Raw genomic sequence first — 20,439 nt, 5'->3', positions numbered from 1 at the left:
AAGTGTGCATCATGCAAGTACTATGGGTACACATACATAATGGAAGACATAGTCCAGCCAAAGACCTCATATTGCCAATGGACATGCTCATCATCACCAAGAAGCACAGGAGTACTGCACTACTGTGAAAGAAACCACTTTGGATGAATCAGGTCTGAAATTAAAGTGTTCTGATAATACGTAAGTATTTCACTTTGATTCAGGAAATTGAAGTACATATTTCCTTTTGTGAGATCCACATTTTTCTGAACTTCTGGAGCTGAGGCATGGTGGAAGCTGATTATTGTTGTTGTCTGCTTGTGATATTTTAAAATGGAAAACATGGTTATCAATTCAAAATGAAATACTTCAATAGATAAAGTAGCAAAATTACATTTTCAAATCAGTAGTCATAATTATTTTGCTCAATTAAGAGCCATATGTAATGTTCAAGATCAGAACTTCCCAAAGACATTTCCAAGCTCTCAGTTTACAAACATGATAATACCAAAATGTATTTTAAAGTTCAAAACAAATTTAGCTGAATTTTAAGTAAAATTAGTTTGATATACAAAGCTCTTCAATTCTTTCTAATTGTAATCCACTGGATTGGATATTTGCTCCTGGAGATACGAAGTCCTTTCAGGTAGTAGTTATTGACTAATCATGTATATACATGATATAAATATTCCTCAGCTGCAGTAAGAACAGATGTCACTTCTATGTGGGATTCACCTAGTATAAATATTGCCTCTTGAGCTAGATTCAATTTACATTTGAACAAATGATGGGTAACACAAAAAATATATTTTAGATTATCAAAACAGCAAATGAAAGGGTAGAAATTTCATGTTCTTGTGTGATGCTATAAATCAAACATGCAATAATCTGCATCAACATAAATTTTTTATCATTAAATCACTGTACATGAATAGTGCAGCAGAAGGGAATGTATATGAAAGACTTCATTGTTTTAACATATATCATTATGTATATAATGCTGATTTAAAAAAGAATAACAGGCATTTTCACTATGATTTCCCGTATGATTGTAAAAACCAAGAGGCTGTCAAATGCGTAATTTCCCCAAAGTATCCTTTATCCTTGGGGAGCAGTGGAACAAGAAATATTTATTTTGTCTTTCACTACAAAGTTTTATATCAAATCCCTGCACCATCAGTGTTCATGCAGTTGAAAAGCTGTCCCTGAGAAATAGTGCAGTCTGAAGCAGGAGCTAGGTTGGGTTCTCAGTTCTGCAGCAGCTTGATGGAGTTTGAGTTAAACATCTACATCATTATCAGAGTGAGTCCCATTTACCATCATGCAAGCTTTTATTAGTTCAAGATCAAAATACTTGAAAAAGGGTTTACACAGGTCAAATTCAAATCCATAAAAATAATCAAAGTAAGGTGCTTGCACTTAAAATTATCAATAGAGACTTGAAACTGTGCAATGAAATTCATTTAAGGTTTGTTTGAACATAGTATCATAGATTCATAGATTAGTTAGGGTTAGAAAGGACCTTAAGATCATCTAATTCCAATTCCCGCCATGGGCAAGGACACCTCCCACTAAACCGTGTCACACAAGGCTCTGTTCAACTTGGCCATGAACACTGCCAGGGATGGAGCATTCACCGCTTCCTTGGGCAACCCATTCCGGTGCCTCACTGTCCTCACAGTAAAGAACTTCCTTACATCTGACCTGAGCTTCCCCTGTTTTAGTTTGACTGAATTGAAGAAACCAAAATAATTTAGTATATATGCATGTATAACTCATTGCTGAAATTAACAGGATTTTGTCACTCTAATAACATATCATACAATTGTCATAAATGTTGATTAATTTTCTCCCTTAGTTAGCCAAATATCTATTTTATTCCATAATCCTTCTCAGTTTTGAATTAATGGTGACTTTGTCGGAGGAATGAAGGTAGGATGGGAGATGGGGGACAAGAGATTATAATACTTCTTGATTTTCCCAAATCGATAAAAATCAATGAATCTTAAAGGAACCCCTCTCATATTGTTGTTAATGCTTGCAGTTTCATTCTGTGGTTTTGACTGTATGAAAAGTCACCTGAACACATATAAACTAATTTTGGTTTCTGAGAAACATCCATACTCAACTCAAATTCAGAGCTGATGTCTAAGCTCTCCAAAGCATGGTGTAGTGGTAAAATGAAAGAAGTGCTCAAAAAGTTGGAAAATATTTTTTTCCCCCTTGACTAAAGGATACCAAGAAGGCCATTTTCAAAAGAGTAATAGTCATGTTACTGTTACTGAAGAAAGTGCCCTTCTACCAGCCAAACCATTATCTCAGCAGGGTTTTGTGCTAGGACAGGTGTCATTAGCTACCACACTAGATTTAGACATACCATGTTTTAGAGGGCAAGAGTACAATATATCCTCTTTGTACAGAGGACGTGGCAGTGTCTGAACTTGATGATATTTTAAACACTGTAAATACCAGAAGGCATAGTGAGCTGTAATTTATCTCCAAATAAGTGTTGACCCTTTGGTGTTGAATTTTCAATAAAAGGGAGAAAAAGAATATACAGAATCTAAAAAAAAGTGTGATGAACAAAATAAACAAAAACTTTTGAGAGTATGAGGTTAGAAACACCTGAGGAGAATGACTAGTGTAGTAATAAGGTGGCAGTGAACTTAGTTTGACTGTTCACTGTTTATCAGGGCTGTGATGCTAATGTGACTCCTGCATGGCCAGTTTGTTGTTGATGGGGCTGTTGCTTAAAACAGTAGTTCTGCTCAGCTGAATCTTGGTCTCAACTGCAAAGGTAACCCTTTCTTTATTCTTTCCTAACATCCCAAGGGAGGAACTTCCCCAATTTTTGAATCTACAGTGTTGTGAACATGTTTGAGTGATCAAAAGAAACCAAGTTTTTTCACTTTCACGAATTAGCCCTTTCCAGAAAAGCCTAGCTTATTTATAATGCAGGCTCAGGTGTGTTTACATACTTCCACAGTCACTTAAAACTATATTTTCTCTTGCATAAAATGTGTTACAGTTATTGTACTGTGATTTATTTAAGTCTTACAGGCCAGTGAACTATAGGAATAAAATACTCTTTTTTTCTTAATGAAGATGTGAAAGTGTAACAACCCAATTTCTATTCATCTTAAACATTAAAAAAAGGAGAAATTTGATCAACTGTTGTGGCTATGTTTTTTTAAACCTTATAAGACTCACTAACAATCCATCTTAAATTCCATGGCCTACTGACTCATTTAATAATTCCTTTGTTATGGAAGTCTGAATCACAATTAAATCAAATTAAAAAAATAAGTTGTTCTAGTCATCCAGAACAATAAACACTACTAAAGAAAGAAGTTCAGAGAAATAGAATAGAAATGATATGAAAAATAGCTAAAAAGAAATGCTTAATCTTAGTTTTATAAAGCTAAAATAATTCATTGAACTGATGCATTTCAAAACCAGCTGGACTTCAGGACAATGACGTAGTCAAGTTTTACTGAGATGTGTCTTGGCTGAAATTTAGATGATTACAGACTTTCAACAGTTTTCCAGTTGTTTTGGGGAACTGCCCTCAGCTGAGTGACTGCAAGGTAAAGAACAAACTCAAACTAAGATTTCTTTAAAGAATATGTTTGTTAAAAATGGGTAAAATAAACAGGAGGCATCGGAAGGTTTGAAAGCAGAGGAGTGGCACAGACAACACCAGCATGATGGAGGGAAAAACCTGTTGAATTTTCCCTATCAAAGGAGTTTGTTACATCAACATATTGTTTTGAACCTTTTCAATGCTGTGTTAAGTTCCCACCTAAATTAAGAATAATCTTAAAGATCCAAGTCACTGAGCTCTCAAATCCTCCATTCAGGAGGATGTTTTTGGGAGGGATGACCTGTGGGAGCAAGACTTAAGTTGACATAAGTCGATGTGGAAGGTTGTTTTACTAAACTATCTTGTCCATCAGACTAGTATTGACCAGCAGAAACTACAAGACAGTGTCCAGCTGGTGAAAACTGTTGGCAGAGATCCCAGCTGCAGGTTGTTGACAGACAAACTCGCTTCTGAAACATCTGGGTAATCCTAACTCTTACATGATTCAGCACAAAATTTGTTTTCCAGTGTCCAGGCACCTTATAAATCCTTTGCATGGTTATGCTTCATTTTAGTATCCAAATCCTAAAACTGCTATGTTCACAATTACCATCTTTGTCTGCTAAAGACTAGAGTTTGTCAGCTCTGGATTTGATTTGGTATCCAGCAGTTACCGGTAAGGTGTTTGCTATATCTGCACTAATGAAAAGAGCAACCATGTTTGTTTGAAGACAATGTAAGCAATAATAAATAAAGAAATACTTAAATATATTGGAAGTGGTGTAAAAAGTGTAAATGAGGTTTTACTGCAACAGGGAAGTTTTTAGTCCTTTTTAATGGCTTGATATGTATCAACCTTGCAACTTCCTACTCAGTGCTTAGCTTGACATAATACAAATTTTTGACAAATATTTAAAGCATTATTACTTTTATAGGTTTTTCTTCATCATGATGCAAGTTACATTTTTTGTTATATTTGTTCACGTTACCACATTTTCCCCCATAACTGTTTGTCTCTGTAATTTTGCTGATTCCTGTTACAGCAATAGCGAGCACATAGATGGAGGTATATGATCAAAGCCAGGAATGTAAGAAAGTTTTAATTTAAAAAAATGCTGTTAAGTTGCACTGAACTTTGTCGATTCTGGTTCACTGAGTTTAGCTTTAAGTGTGATTCTTTTCTGGCAAGTGACTGTAAAAACTGTATCACGCATTGTCATGTTTGTGTGTTAGTGGCTCCATATAGATTTTATTTGGGATGTTGTTGGATTTCTTTTTAAGCCACTAGACCTAGCAGTGAACCAGAGATTTGGAGGTCATGCTGTGTTTAGTCTCATGAGACACCAACAGTAATGGCATTTCTGAAAAGTGAAATATCTCACTCACCATCACAACAAACCACTTCAGTGCTAGGACAGACTGTGCTGTCAGAGTTTCATGGAGTATGAGTAAATCCTTTCTACTGCCAAACTAAAATGTAATCTCTCAAACATGCTACATCTATAAAATAGTCTTACAATATTAGCATTATGTATTGTATAAAGGTGGAAGAGTTCAGAGGGGCTAATCCTGCTAACTTATCACGGGACAAGCTTCCATCACTGTAACAGAATATGGGAATTATCCTGCAGAGTGATTACTGTAACAATACTATACTTACATTGCTACGTATCTGTAAACAGACTATATTACTTACCTGAATTATTCAGTATCCTTTTAATAGATCTTAATCTTTCTAGAAAATGCTGAGCAGGCTTTGTTCATGGCTGCATAATGCTAATGTGGCTTCTTGGCTAGGACAGACATATTTTTTTTTGGAGATACTGGGCACTGGAGGCATTGGGCCAAGATGAGTTAATGAATAAAATGAATGGAGCATATTTTAAAGCGAACCTTCTTTTGCTAGCTATTAAATACATTTGGTGTTTTCAGAGAAAAAGTAAATACCACATGGCAAAATTACATTGGTTGGAAACACTGACATTTCCTTTCTTATCTGATTTCTGATTCTGATTTAGCATTCTACAAACTATTTTCCTTTTCTTCTCTCCTTTATTTTGCAGTTAACTTTGACCACTTTCAAATATTGCGGGCTATTGGGAAAGGGAGTTTTGGAAAGGTAAGAATCAATTTATTTTTAGAAGTTAAAAGTCTAGTAGAGAATTCCTTTGTGTATTTCTGGTGTGACTGACTGGGGTAAATAAACATAGATTTTGTAGTCTTTTGCTTCTTAAAGATCATCCATATGAACTGACTATGACTATTTATCAAATTATTTCTATTACAATACATTCACTAACTTTAATTGAGTAAAAATGATTGTAATAATTCAGTCTCCTCAGTGGAGATTACCAGGATTTAGAAATCAGTCCCCCAAACCAAATCCAAACAAAAAAGTAGGAACAAGCTACTTTTTTTTTAGAAAATTTATCTTGTTCTTAAATCTCTGGACTTGTTTGTGTCTTTAAAATAATTGCAGCATTTTAAAGGCACTTTACATAGATTCAATACACTCGGGACTGTATAAACTGACATACACTGTAATTATGATCATTGAGTAAATGTTTATTCAATTCAACAGGCTTTTGCTGAAACAGAGAAGATTAATGGTTTGTTTACACATGAGTAGATGACCTGTCTTTCCTATAATAAAAGACGATAATAAGGTTTTAAATTTTAATTTGGGTAAATACAAGCCCGTGTAGTCAGGGAAAATCATATTATAAAAATATTAGAAACCGTTTTTTGCAGGAATACATTTGAAGGTGAAATATAGCATCAATAATTGATTAAGCAATAGCTACCTAGATCTTGATTTCAGTGATTCTTGGTTATATGCCAGCTGAGTGCTGGTGAGCTACTTCTGCAGTTTTGCATTAAGAACACGAACAGGATTCTGCTGTCTCTTGGCCTTCCATGCAGACAAATTACTTTCATTTTACAGAGCCAGGAAGTACTTCTTGCAGAGCAGCATGGCCCTTCATGGCACTGTCCTTATTCAGTTCAGTAGTTTCCCAGAAAAACCTTTGAAGTCAATAGGAGAATATACTGCTAGTGCAAAATGTTATTAAAGAACCCCTTAAAAATCAGGACAGATGGAAATCTATGATTGTTTAATATCACAATACAGTGATGGAATATCATGGCAAACTAAATAGGGGTCCAGGTGCTCAACGTACAAGATAAGTAGTTAATGATATATCTAAATCATTCTATCATCTCAAAGATCACCTGCACCCCTCTTTTTCTTGAGAGCTTCCACATTCAGAAGATCCACATCCCCTACTGTCCCTGTTCTTTCAAACGAACCTTCCCCCTTCCATACTATGCAGGAAAATAAAACAAGCCTTTATTTGAAGGCTTATTGGTTGGTATTTGATCAGCTCTTCTCCACGGCATTTAGGAAACTGCTGAATGTTTCTATGTGTCTAGAAACATCTGATTTCCTTACAGGTTCCTGTGGCTACAATGTTCTTTTGAGCCTTCTCTGGGGATACATATGAGTGGGAATAGAGTTGCACAGAGAGAACATGTTTAATGCAAGAAAGGACTCATGCATAAGTCCCCTCTAATCTAAAATCCATATTTTGCAGCTGTCTAGTGCAACTGAAGAGTCCTTGGTGTAACAGGCTTATTTTTCCCAAACGAATGCAAACATCTGACAAATCACCTTGTTTTTCCTTCCACAGACAGCAAAAGAAAGAAACCCATTTTAAAATGACCTGTTACACCATAGCCAAAAGCACAACTTGGTAAATCAGTCACCATTTCAAGTGTCTTTGTGAGTCAGCCTTGCCTTTATCGTTCATTTAGAAGCCTCGTTGCTGGCAACTTTTCCTATTACTGTCCTTCTGGAAGTACCTGGCAGCAGAAAACGTCAACAGATGATGCAAGACCTCTAATCTCTATTGACTAGCTGTTTACTGTTTGAAGCCTCTTGTGCTCTAACACCCTGAAACATATAACACGGTGTTCAGCATCGTGCCTGCCTTAAACTGACTTCTTCCCTTATGGCTGCTCTGTGGCCTTTTCTGTTTTCTGGTACAGTAGGATGTTTTAAGACATGCACTACTTTTTTATTTTATTGCTGTTGGTACAATATCTCTCAATATTTCTTAAATTACTTTGGTTGCTACAGCAACCTTAGGCCTCTTCAGGATATTGCTGCAGGAGGTATCTGATATGGTAGAGACTTTACGCAGCTCAGCCTGCTCTTGTGCACAGGGTTCAAGTTGAACCTCTGCACCTCACCTTCTCCACTGGGGCCGACTGTTTCATCAGCTACTCTCTGTCCCTCCCAGATAGCTTCAGAAAGCAGCTCCCTGCCTTTTCCTTGGTATTTTCCATTCACAGTAGCAATGTTAGCCGTTACAGGAATTCCCAAGTCATTTGGTTTCAAATGCTTTGCATCTGAAGAGTTTGTCTTTCTGAGAAGTGGCTGCTTGTTTTAAGCTGCTGCCTTAGTACATGCTGTTTGTTAGGGACATGTTAAGAGCAGGTGTGGTCTTCTATGCACCGTAGCACCTTCCCCAGCAAAAGTGAAGATACATCACAGCAGTTGTGAGGAGGGCAGGAAATGAGTGTGAGACAAGAGAAAGATGCTCTTTTTTTTCTGGAAACAACCAGGCTCACTTCAAAGGTGTCCTTTGAGAGCTTAGCTTGCACCCGAATAAGGGGCCAATAACAAATAAAGAAGGTGAGCTCTGAGCCTGCATAGGACCATTCAAGCCATTACACAGCTTCTAAGTCAGTGGTTCTTTTGTTCAAGCCAAGTGACATGTAAGCTGTGGTAGAATGGTGTGTCACCACTCGCTGAGAACTTGGCCCCACTCCTGGGCCCATGTATATATAGGCAGTGTACATATATGTGCATATGGATACTGGTACAGACCTGTGAGCTGCGGCAATGATGACAGTGGCACCCAAGTGAGGTATGTGGCACTACTCTACAAGCAGCCTTGTTGGCTTCAGTGACCTTCCTTTGCTAGGTAGGTGAAGGCAGCTCTTTGCTTCTGCTTTGGTGTCCTCACATTTAACAGGAAATATTTTGTTTATTTTTAGTTTTGTTGAACACCTTTAAGCTATTTATGCTTGGCACTGTCCACAACTTTGTGTTTCCACCTACATTTAAAGTGGGCCAGGTTAGAAGTTTTGTCCAAACAGTTTTTATTCATATATTAAATATTTGCCTTCTAAGTCAATTCAGAATTATACAATTTAAAATACACAATCAAAAAATGCTGAACACTGGTCTAAATAGCTACTTCTTTATGATGTGACAACATAAAAGTGCTCTTTCATGTTTCATCTGGCTAATTTTTTCAGTGTTGTTCTATGTAGAGCCACCATTCTTATCAAACAAAATATTGCAAAAAAGTTTGTATTTAAAGGTCATTCAATGAGTGCAAAACTGACTAGGAATGAAATACAGGCATTATCATTGTTCTTTACTGCAACAGTAACCATATAATTGCAGGCTTATTGCTGAAAAATAATTTGTATTCAGGTGCAGCAACTAGTTTTCAGGGATATTGTAGTACCAATTTTCTTGAAGTTCTCTGTGCATGGGAACAGATACGCCGAACAATCTGACCTTAAATTAAATTCAAATTGTGATTCCTATGTACAAACTTTTTCTGCTATTTGTCTAAGACGCTGATACATAGGACTTAGGTCTGATTAATTTGGTTGTATAAAACCATGACTTCCTCTGTTGAAGCAATTGAAATTGCACTGGTGTGGAACAGATGGGGGCCCAGAATCTTTCACTGATTGAGGGTACCTTACTAAATAATATGCAAAGTATTTCAGAAAAAATATGCTGCTATCCTAAAAGCAACATAACACACAACTGCAGAATATTAATATTGTTTGACAGTATAACCACGAATTCTTTTAGCTTGAGTTAATATGAAAGGTTACTAAGCAGATGCTTGGCCCCTGCTCCAGCTGTCGTAGTTTGCTCGGGGGAATCTGGGAATAAATTCCCCTATTTCAAGTAAATTCCCTGGCAGTGTAAAGCCAAATTTATGGCATCCATTCTCCAGCCTCTTTGTGTAAATCTTTCCGATTCTACTTGTAGGCTGAGACTAAGAGCATTAATTTTTCAGAGTATGTGGGTAAGAACAGCCAAGGTAGCAGTATTTCAGGCACATGCTTCATAGCATATTTGTCAATTCCCACACTGACTGTGAAACATATAGCTGATTTCTGTCTCGTTGTACCCTACATCTAGGTGAGTGACTTCTGCCCATGCAGTACCACAGCTATAGCTGCCTCATCTGATCTACTGACCTAAGTTGCATGCTACTGTGATACAGGAGTAAGAATGAAGTGCGTTCCAGCTGCCAGCTGTCACAGCAGCCTTGCACAGAGGAGCTTTCTCTGACTGCAGTTTCACATCTCTTGTTTTTTATGCCCTGTCATGAAATCATATCATGGGGTAGTTTGAGAAGTCTAAGTACTCATGTACCAAACAGACCAAAATGGCTTTATTCAGACTATGCCTGCTGTGCATTCTAGACCAAGCACAAGGCAGCTAGAAGTTAGTGGGAAACACGAGAAATCTGTGTTTTCAGTAAGTCAAATTTTTCAGCCTTCACCATCTTTTTCTCTAGGAAGAGCTCCCCCAGATCTACCCTTGACTGCTCAGCCAATGCACCATTATGAAGCTTTCTGCAGCAAATTCTGCTGATCAGGCTTGATCTGTAGGTGTTCTATTTTTTGGCATGTGAAATCAGAAGTAATCTAAGAAGGTAGCTTAGAAGTGGACCACTGTATATATTGGTCCTGAAAAATGAAGTTTAGCACTGCAGTCATAATCTGTTGCTTTTTTTTCCCCTGGGGCTCCAAGTCACCCTCTGGTCAAATTTCTTTCAACGTGATAGTTTTGAAAGGTAAGTAGTTGTTATCTTCTCCCAGATACCAAAAAAAAAAAAATACAAACTATGATAACAGCTCCTATATTAGAAAACCCTCTTTAAAAATGAAATATTTTCGCAGGAGGGTGTTAAAAATAAGCACCATATAACTACAAAGAAAATTAATAAGGATGCATATGCCTACCTTTAAATATCTACAACAGAGATGCCTACATCCAAACTAGTCATCTACAGTCTCTTTAGGAGAAACAGTGCCTCTAGAGATGGTCCCTTGGACCTATTTAGACCTTTGAATATGTGGAGGTGGATGTGCCTGTACCTCCCTGCTGACTGTGAAGCTGGATAGCTGTTGAGTTTGTGACATCTATTTGGCTGAAACATCACCTACAGAGACTGTTGAAGCAGTGGTACCAGTTTGAGCAGGGCACTGTCTGGGCTTTGGTAGATGATATTCTCAGAAAAATTGAGACTGTTTTAGTAATGTGAGCATGACAGTCTTCCTCACTGATACGTATAAATAAGGCAATTCTGCACAGACTTCCACAATAATGAATCATCACAGAATTCATTTGTTGAGGTGCCAGAGCACCTGTTTGTCCCTGTTTTAAAATGACTTCTTTGGAAAGGATTTAAACCAAAACCAAAAGACAACCAATTTAAACACTTTCCACTAAGACTGCACATGTGAGGAGAGCTCAAGGGCTTTTCCTACAGTAGTGGAAAAGTTTCAGCCCACTGACATCCTGCTCAGAAGGGGTGACAGCCAGCAGGTAGAACTGCCAGGGAGGATCTCCATTATGATTCAGTGGTGTCATAGCAATGTCAGGTGTTTTGCACAATAACATCAATGTGGTTGAAGCTTATATTTCCTGATTTTTAGTAGGAAGTAGCCTTAGTATATTCATTAAAATCCTATTGTTTCTGAAACTATGTTAAAAGATGTGCATAAGTACACATTACTAACAAATGTTTACTATCATTCTGCTTTAAAGCTCTATGCTAGGTAAGCTTCTACTAACAACAGAAGGTCTTTTTCAGCTGTGCTGAATACCCTTGTCTTGACTGGTAGGTAAGAGAACTGAGTGCCTTCTGGAGTCAGAGCAGTGTTTCAAAACCTATTTACATCACATATTTAGATGCTGTATATGATCTTAATTTGCCACATCGGTCAAACCTGTAACTCTCAGCTGAGTAAAACCCCCTTCTCTCAGAAGTCTCACTAGTCAACAATTCAATAGGGGGCTTTTTATGTAATGGAATAAGAGACTTCTGCAAACACTTCAGTCTTGGCCAAGTTTCATATGAAAATCATGCTGCAAATACATATAAGTGAATGAAATTATGGACCTGGGTTCTGAGCTAAAATCCAAACCATCGTACTTTATAATGTGATTCACTAAATTAGAGTGTCCATGTAGTCTCAGACAGGATGTCAGGAACTGCCCCTGCAAATTCTGCTTCTTTTGAAGAACTTGTAAAATCTTATGCATTTCCTTTCCTCCATTTCAGTTAACCCCACCTGCTACCTTTAACCCCACTTTAATCCTACCTGTTGCCTTCCACCAAAAGGCCAGCTCCAATTCCCCATTGTTCCATGGCCTGAGCTCTTTTCATATAAGTGTGAAACTTAAGTATCTTGGACACCATCAATATCCAAGGTTTCCATAGGAAACCTTCCTAAGGAGGAAAATGAAACAAAACTCTGGTATTTTCCATTCTGCAAAATATGATGGGCTCAAGACAAAACATTACCATCCATGTTTTAACTAATTAGTAGAACGTCCCCTGATATTGGGAAAGGTAATTAGAAACTCTGCTTAATCACACCTTATCATTATAGGTTAAAAGTACTTCATTAACTCTTTGGAGTAGATTTGAGCTCAAGGACACACTTCATGGAAATAGAGTTGCAGAGAAACAAATGTGGTTTGGTTTCACTGGACCAGCTCATCTTTCAGGGACTGGAAAAAGGTGGTGGAAGTAAAATATGCTGATGGCACATTCCTGGAACCTTTCCTCTGAGTTTAAGAAATAAGTGATCACACAGTAGGTCTTTCTAGGGTGCTTACCCTGGCCCTGGTCATTCACCACCATGTCCAGAATCCAGATGACACCTTGTTAAAGTCAGAGGTTCAGCTGTGGGAAGTTGTCTTGGTTTCTCCAGACCATTTCTGAATTTTGAGCATGCAAGTTCCTTAAAATACAACTCAAAACAGAAGGATTTCTTTTTGGTTGTCACTGTTGTAATCTGATCTCTGAGCCGTACATAATGTATGCACTAAAATTTTATGTGTGTATAGTATGGGAATGTGAGTGTGTGCATGTGTGCATGTACATAAATATACACACAAAGTAATAGTGCCACAGCAAGGTAATCCAGAGTATCCTTGAATTTAGAAACTACAGAGCAGTGATATCTAAACCAGACACTTCCAGTATACAGTCTGTGTAGATCTTGATGACGAAAAATTCTGATCGAAGCCTGTGGCTGTAATATAAATGTAGCACCAAAATAATATCACCAACTAATATTCTCTTGGCTGTGAAGACACACTAGGGGTGTTGCTTCAGAAAGTGCTGATCAGTTAAGAGGAAAAACCTTCAGAGCAAAAGTCGATTGAGGATACAGTTTTGCTTTATGTCTAGGGCTCTTATGAAGACGAGATTTACACCAGCTTGGGGGATGAGACACAGAAGAGTCTTATATTTCTGTGTTGCCAGAAATCATGTTTAAAGTCATGATTCTTGGATGTGGTGCTGGTGACACTCTCCAGCATCATTCACAAGGTAAACTACTATGACAAAGAACAATACAGGCCTTACATGGGAGTTTTCTTGACTAAGATTTTCTTCCTGCATTTACAACATTGTTTGACTTTTGTCAACAAGAAAAACAAAGTTCAAGCAAAGAAATTTACTGCCAGAGACTTAATCATTGTAATGGTCTCTTTGTGACTTCAAAAACATTGTGATGAATCTCTATTCAATAGTTTTTTGTTGATTTTTTTCCTCCGACAATATTTAAGGGAGCTTAATTCTAATATTTAGATGAAATATTGAGTCTTGTGAATACAGGCTATGTTTATGCTGTAGTAATCAAGATATGTGCATTGATTTATGAGTATGAGGACTATTGAGCAACCCAGTCTAGTGGAAGGTGTCCCTGCCAATGGCAGAAGGGTTGAAACTAGATGATCTAAAATCTAACCATTCTATCTTTCTGTGCTTCTCCAATTTTTTCAGTCAGGATGCAAAAATTTCTGTGACTAAGGAAGTAGCCTGTGACTCCAGCAATTGGAGCGTATTCCTCTCAGGTTTAGCATGTAACTTCTGAAAGTTATGCCACTTTTCTGGGTCCCCATTTCTTCGTATGCAGGGCTGATGTGTTTTGTTAATTTATTAGTTACAATCTATTACAAAAAACCCTGCATAACTGTGATGTGGACTTTTTGAAGGTGTTACCAGGTTGCAGCATCCATATTTGATATACTGAAATACCATAAAAAGCTCATTTTTTTTTCCAAATCACAGGTGAGCTTCTTTTCTGTAGGTGTCAAACTTTTTCTTTTACTTTGCTGTCGATTAGGTGTGCATTGTACAGAAGAGAGACACCAAGAAAATGTATGCCATGAAATATATGAATAAACAGAAGTGCATTGAGAGAGATGAAGTTAGAAATGTTTTTCGGGAGCTACAGATAATGCAAGGCCTGGAACATCCCTTCCTAGTCAATCTATGGTAAGCAAACCTTTAAAATTCTATCGAGGGTCTTCTGTTTTCTCCTTTTTGATGAATCAGTTCAGGTTATGGAAGGCTGGAAAGCAGAAAAGTATGAAAAATGTTTAGTATTTAGGTTTTGCAGAGGGCTTTGTTTTTCATGAATATTTTAAAGGCATCCTTTTGCATTGGAATATTTAAACATCACACATTTTCATTTTGGGTTTGGTTTCTCTCCAGATTGTTACAGCAGTGTGTGGAAATGTGCTCTTCTTTACAGCTTCATCATTTTCTTTTTGACAATACCTGGAGAAAACATCTGTTATAAGGCTGTGGAATATCAAACCCAACAATTCTATTATTTTTTTTTTAGTTGCTTCAGAGAAAATTCAGAATGCAGTTACTCTTTAAACACAGCTGACATTGAACAGCAGAAAAACATCTTTTTGTCCCTTGGAATTTCTCTTATCTTCCCTGTGCTAGCCACTGAATGCCTTGGTCACAGATGAGCGTGAGAAAATGTTGATCAAGTAAAGACTAGCTTCAGCTACATCACAAACTTAAAATATTTGCTGGCTTTTACATGCTGATAGTAGTAATGGGATGCAGACTTTTCCTCCCTTATCTATAAATGACCTATATAATTAAAAAGAAATGGGGACATAAACCATTATGGTATGAAAATTGTTCCGCTCATGAATAGCATGATTAGCTGCAGATGGTCACAGTGCAAACAGACCTTCTGTTTTGCGAGGTTTAGCTGTCAATGCCTAACATACAGTCTTTTCCCATCCTCTAGCTCAGTCTTGACCTGTACAGGTGAAAAATTTCTCATTGTCATCTTAGCACATTTTGTGAATTAAAAGCCAAATTATATTCTGGGTTAAGTGAAGACAGCAAAGGATTTGATTCCAAAATTCATTCAAAAAAGACCTAGTCATATACGTATGTCTGAAGTGGTCTCCACTTTACATGAATGATCGTATTTGAGCTAACTTAATATCCTGTTGGAGCTTTAAAGAAAAACATATAAATATTGTGACTGTAAACCAAAAAGTTCCCAGTATATTTTCCAAGGTTCCAGACACCTGTACTCTGTCTGGCACATACACCTGTCCCATGTGAGTCATCCCTTTCCCAAACTGCTCCTGGGATACTTCCAGAGTCACAGTGTCCCACAGATGTACGTCATGTGGCCAGTGCTCTTCAGCAACCCTTCCTAGAAGAGCCACAAATAGCTCCCTGCCAAGTAGCCAGCGTGCTACTTCCTGTTAAAGGTGAGCAACTGTGTAGTGAAACCTGGGATATATGAGACTCTACTGAGATTCAGGGACTTGGACACAGACAATTAAAACTGAAGAAAATTTTGCAAAAAATAATTTAATTGACACTTAGAATTTTCACCTGAAGTGTTCCCCTCAAACATTACATATTCCAATGTCTAATGATTCAAACCTGACTCCAGAGCGGGCTCACCCTGGGCTAGTACAGCAAATGAAAATCTTGAACCCAAACCTCCCCCAGAGTAATCTAGTCTACCCAAAATGACTCATTCTTTGTACCAGGCTCATAAAATGTTTCTATAATTAACCTTGCACAAGCCTAAATGAATTTAAAATAGCTTCTGATATATTTCTGGAGTGTCTGCGCTTGCAGTGTTCCAGACTTCTGAATTCTCTATTTCAGCTTTTGCCTGAATTTCAAGGTGTTCTACACATTGTCTTCAAATAATTACTTCTGTTACTGAGCTACAAGGGCAAACCACAAAAGTCACAAGAGACCCTTGAATAATGGTCACATCTGTTACAGTAACACTAAGCCTTATAAAGCTCTTGAACATATTAATTATATTTATTTAATAATTGACCTTACATTTTATTTATTTCCTGTCATGAAAAAAAGAAACATTGCGAGTCCAAATGGAGTAGTCCTTAAGCATATTTTATGTATTCCCAGAATAATCTCTTAAAATAACAGAATTTTCATTGATTGTTGGTGAAATTAGCAGCCTGTTTAATGTATTTTTTACTTGCAGTTTAAACACAATAATAATTTGCATAAAATACATAAAATCAATACATTGAAGCTATAACCTTAGATGATTAGCAGGAACCCATGAGATTTCCTCTTATGAGTCAATTCCTGGCATACTAACGGAAGGAAATAGTTGAAGATGCATTTCTTCTATAGTGATTGTAGCTAGATTTGTGTTTCACTTTTCAGAGTTAGAATTTTTTCTGTTCATTTTGTTAACTGCATTGTAAATGCACAAATGGGCTACTAATTCTATCTTGTTTCACAAGGTGGAACATTAATTTAAAAGGAATGGTTATGTCATGGTATATGGACAATAGCACAGCTGCAGTTTGTGTAAACGTTGGGATTCTTTTGACTGGGCTGTTTTGGACTAGTTTGTCTATCTAAGCTCTATCATCACACTCTAAGGGCACAGATCAGTTTTCTGAAATACTGCCTAAGGTAAGATTTCAGTGATTAAAACTCACAAATCCCATCAGCCTAATAAATTTAATCGGCATTTCCCCACTTATTTGGGGTCCCCAACTGAATTCCCAAGGATATTCAGCAGTAAGTACTGATCTGTCACTGAGAAGTCTGCTGAAGCCCCCACATCAGTAGCCGGTCACTGAGACTGTTCACTTAACTAAAAACCAGCTAACCCTCTTAGACAAAACCAGAAATCCAGTTATAGGCAGGAGTCGGACTAAGGTGAGTCTTGGAAAACATCTTTTCCAAAATGGTTTAATTGTGCCTTTTACATTAGGCTGTCATTAGATAAAAGCTGAAAACAGACTTTGGATGAGGAACTGTAGTAAAGTGTGTTTGCATAAAACACCTTGTGGGCTTGTCATTCAATAGTCATGTAGCTTGTGAAGAACTTGGAATCTGGCTGCCTATGCTAAAGGAAGCCTAGACATCATGTCTCCTGCTGTCCACACGAGTTGACTACTTGTCCGGTCCACAAAACATGATGATAGTGCCAAGACATTGAAATAGATATATAAATACATATATGCAATATATATATTTAAATAAATTTCTATATAGAAATATATATATTCAGTGCATATATTTAAGTATATAAATTGTTATATAAAAATATATCTACCTTGTTTGCCCCTTGTAATGTCAGTGAAAAATAATTAGCTGGCTGAACCAGTCTGGATAAGACTCCAAAAGTCATCAGAAAAATCTACTTTTCTCCATTGATTTGAAAGGGAAATTAGGTACTTATTTTGGTTGCATTGTCCCTTCCCTTGATTTCTCCGTTCTCTAATGCTCACTCATAAAAAGCAGACTTAAACTTAAGTAGGCAGCCTAGATCTGACCTGCTGTTCTTTTGTCTGGAAGAGATATACATAATGAAAAAATTAGGAAATTTATTACCAAAATACCTGTTTCTTTTTCTTTTTTCAAAGTATCATTTTCTGTGAGATGAGCTTCAGTGTCATCAATTTTTTTTTCTTTTGGATGAATTGAAATGAAATATTATTTCTTTTAGTTAAAAATTTCAAATTCCAACTCCATATTGAAAACATATTTGGAGGAAATTCTGCTCATGAAAATATTTTCATGAGCTGGTGGGACTTCCCTGACCAGAACAGCTGATTTCTAAAGTTAATCATCAAGATCTTCAAAATAAAGTTAATAGAGTGGTAAATCTCCCAACAATTCCTTGAACAAAAAGAACTAACCCAGCACTTACATCTTTCTTTGAGGAATTACACCATCAGAAAGAAAAGTTGAAAACTCAAGAAACAAACATGAAGACTGGAAAGCCCTTTAAGTTGTGTATGATAATTGCACAGAGTAATGAGATATGTGTAAGCAATCTGTCATCAGCTGAATTCTCATAGAGAGAAAGAGAAGATGCAAGAAGGCAAACCTTCTGTAGTGGGTAATTCTGCTGGTATCCATCAGTAACCCCATCATACAGAAGAATACAAACCAGCTAATATAAAACAAGGGTAGCATCTCAACTCCAAGAAATATATATTAAAAAGCTTTTTTGAGGCTCATGGATCTTCTCTGAGCTTTATTAAATTTAGCTTCACAATCTCAACTTATAAATCATATTATTTGAAGTATGAGCTGCCTTTCATAACATCTGACACAGAAAAGAATCATTCTTCTGTAAATGCTCATAATAGCTTGGAGGATAACTGTTTTTCAGGAAGGGCTTGGGGTTGATTTATAACCTTCATTTTAGAAATGAAATTGAATAAATTCTTCGAGATATGTGAGCCTTGTAGCCAGTTTTAACACCCTTAGAGGCATTTCTGATAATAGGTATTCCTTCTTAAAATGAAAAGCAATCCTGTTTTTTATCATGTGTATTTCAAGCATAGATGAATGAGCTGTAGAAATGTCAGCTGCTAACACAGTCCCACCTTGATATTACAACGTGCTCCTCTGAGATCCAGCATTTGATCCGTGCTTATCCTTCCCCAAATATCTGGATGTCCCTTGGGCAAGAAGAGTGACATTCCTGAAAGGATTTATATTTTAAATATCTTTCTCACAACATGCCTTAAGACTGAGCCAAGAGCCAGGTCACTCTGTATCTCCCAGTGTGGCTAGAGTTGTCATTACCTAACTTGTCTTCAAACGTGAGTAATCCACTGGCTGCTCTGAAAATAATACAGCTTACCACAAAAGACAGAAGGTTTTTTTTTCAATAATAATAATAAAAATGATTAAAAGTGTATCAAAATAGTTTATCTGTTGCTGTAGAACAGAAAAATCTGAAAAAAAATTTGCACCTCGAAACTTTTGGAACATTGAGGTGATTTTTCATAGCCTTGCTTAAAGCTATTATATCCTTCTTAAATTGCCAGAACAATTTCAAAGGCAACAAAGGGAGAAGGACAAAGATTTACTTTTGTCATCTTATAGGCCATTTTCCTAGTATGGACAGAACAATATGATATATTTAACAACCCATGAAGAAACATTAGCTGCATTTTCAGAGTGGCTCTATATTTTGATGTATTCTCTTTCTACACATCAGTCTATGGAAACTGCATATATTTTGTAAGACAGATCTACAAAAGTACATTACTGCTACCATCTAGAGTAAGACTAAGTTTCAAATCTAGTGAAAACTGGAATAAGCGAAGAACACAGATCATAGCAAAAATGTTCATGCATTTCTGAATTCAACTAATACCCCAACCTGTCTTCAAAAGAAAGTGGAGATGAAAGAGAGAAGAAAGAATGCTGGAGAGAAGAAACTATTGGTTCAGTCTCAAGTGTTGTATGGGTTGTTTTATGCACACACATGTACATATACATAACTGGAAATTATTACTTCCCTGTGAAGGTGCCCTTTCTAGAAGAAGCTGAGAGAAACATCACCTTAGACTTACCCCATAGCACAGCTCTTCTTCTCAGACTGGTATCAGAAACGTAAATAAACTTGCAAATTTAGGGAAGCAAGAACACCTGGCCAAGTGTTCTACTGCTGGGTAGAGCTGAAAACCAACAATCAAGGAGCATCATTTACTAATCAGAGACTCTAAGCACCAAAAGTAGGTGTCTTAGGTCAGTCTTAGATGAGTTTGCTTAGTGTCTGCAGTGTTGTGGCTGTGTAACTTGCCTTGACATAATAAACCTAATTTAGAGTGAAAATTTCCTCTCTGACATGTACTATGACCAGCTTTCTGAGCTTCATGAGACTCCATACTAAAGGCTTTCCATGATCTAACAGAAGAACTATACAATATTTTTGAAAGGGAGAAGGGACATTGTGATGTTTCCTGTTAGGACACAGATCTGTTGTTTGCAACTAGCCTGTATATTTCTTACTCCTTTTGTGAATTTAGCTGAGGTCATGAACCCCAGGCCATGTAATCCTGAACAATTCTAACTATCTGATGGCTCTAAGATTCCTTTCCAGGCAAAAAGAAAGTGTAAATCAGGGGAGAAAGATATATTTATTTTCTTGCACAGACCTGAGATGGGTGAACTCTTTTTGCTGCAGAGGGAGCAAAGGGTAAGTACTTTTCTCAAATAGCTAGATCAATTCATCACTGTATTAATGTAACTCTGAAGCAGGTAAAGATATGGAAGTTTTATATCTAAGATTGAAAACATGCCTGTTCCCCAGAGCCTTAGGAGAGATAATGATGGAGGAAAAAGGGCAGGAAAAGGTGAAGAAACAGCAGGAAGAGTAGGATAATTGGAAGAAGGGAATATCAGAAAGATTTGTCTTGAGTTGCAAATATTCAGGATATTATTTCTGGCTGTGGAAATGACATT

At 37.0% G+C, this 20,439-nt stretch overlaps 1 protein-coding gene across 1 annotated transcript in view; it reads left to right on the top strand.

Moving 5' to 3' along the window:
* STK32B (serine/threonine kinase 32B) overlaps positions 1–20,439 on the top strand; it is a 167,888-nt gene that overhangs the window by 21,176 nt on the left and 126,273 nt on the right. The window contains exons 2-3 of the mRNA XM_062636353.1: positions 5,626–5,681; positions 14,030–14,181. Of these exons, the coding sequence (XP_062492337.1) occupies positions 5,626–5,681; positions 14,030–14,181 (208 nt within the window). The remainder of the gene's footprint in view (positions 1–5,625; positions 5,682–14,029; positions 14,182–20,439) is intronic.

Source organism: Pezoporus occidentalis, unplaced genomic scaffold, assembly GCF_034315485.1.
Source record: "Pezoporus occidentalis ecotype Australia unplaced genomic scaffold, CSIRO_AGI_Poc_V1 ctg48, whole genome shotgun sequence".
Lineage (NCBI taxonomy): Eukaryota > Metazoa > Chordata > Aves > Psittaciformes > Psittacidae > Pezoporus > Pezoporus occidentalis.
This window is presented reverse-complemented; position numbering and strand designations above follow the sequence as displayed.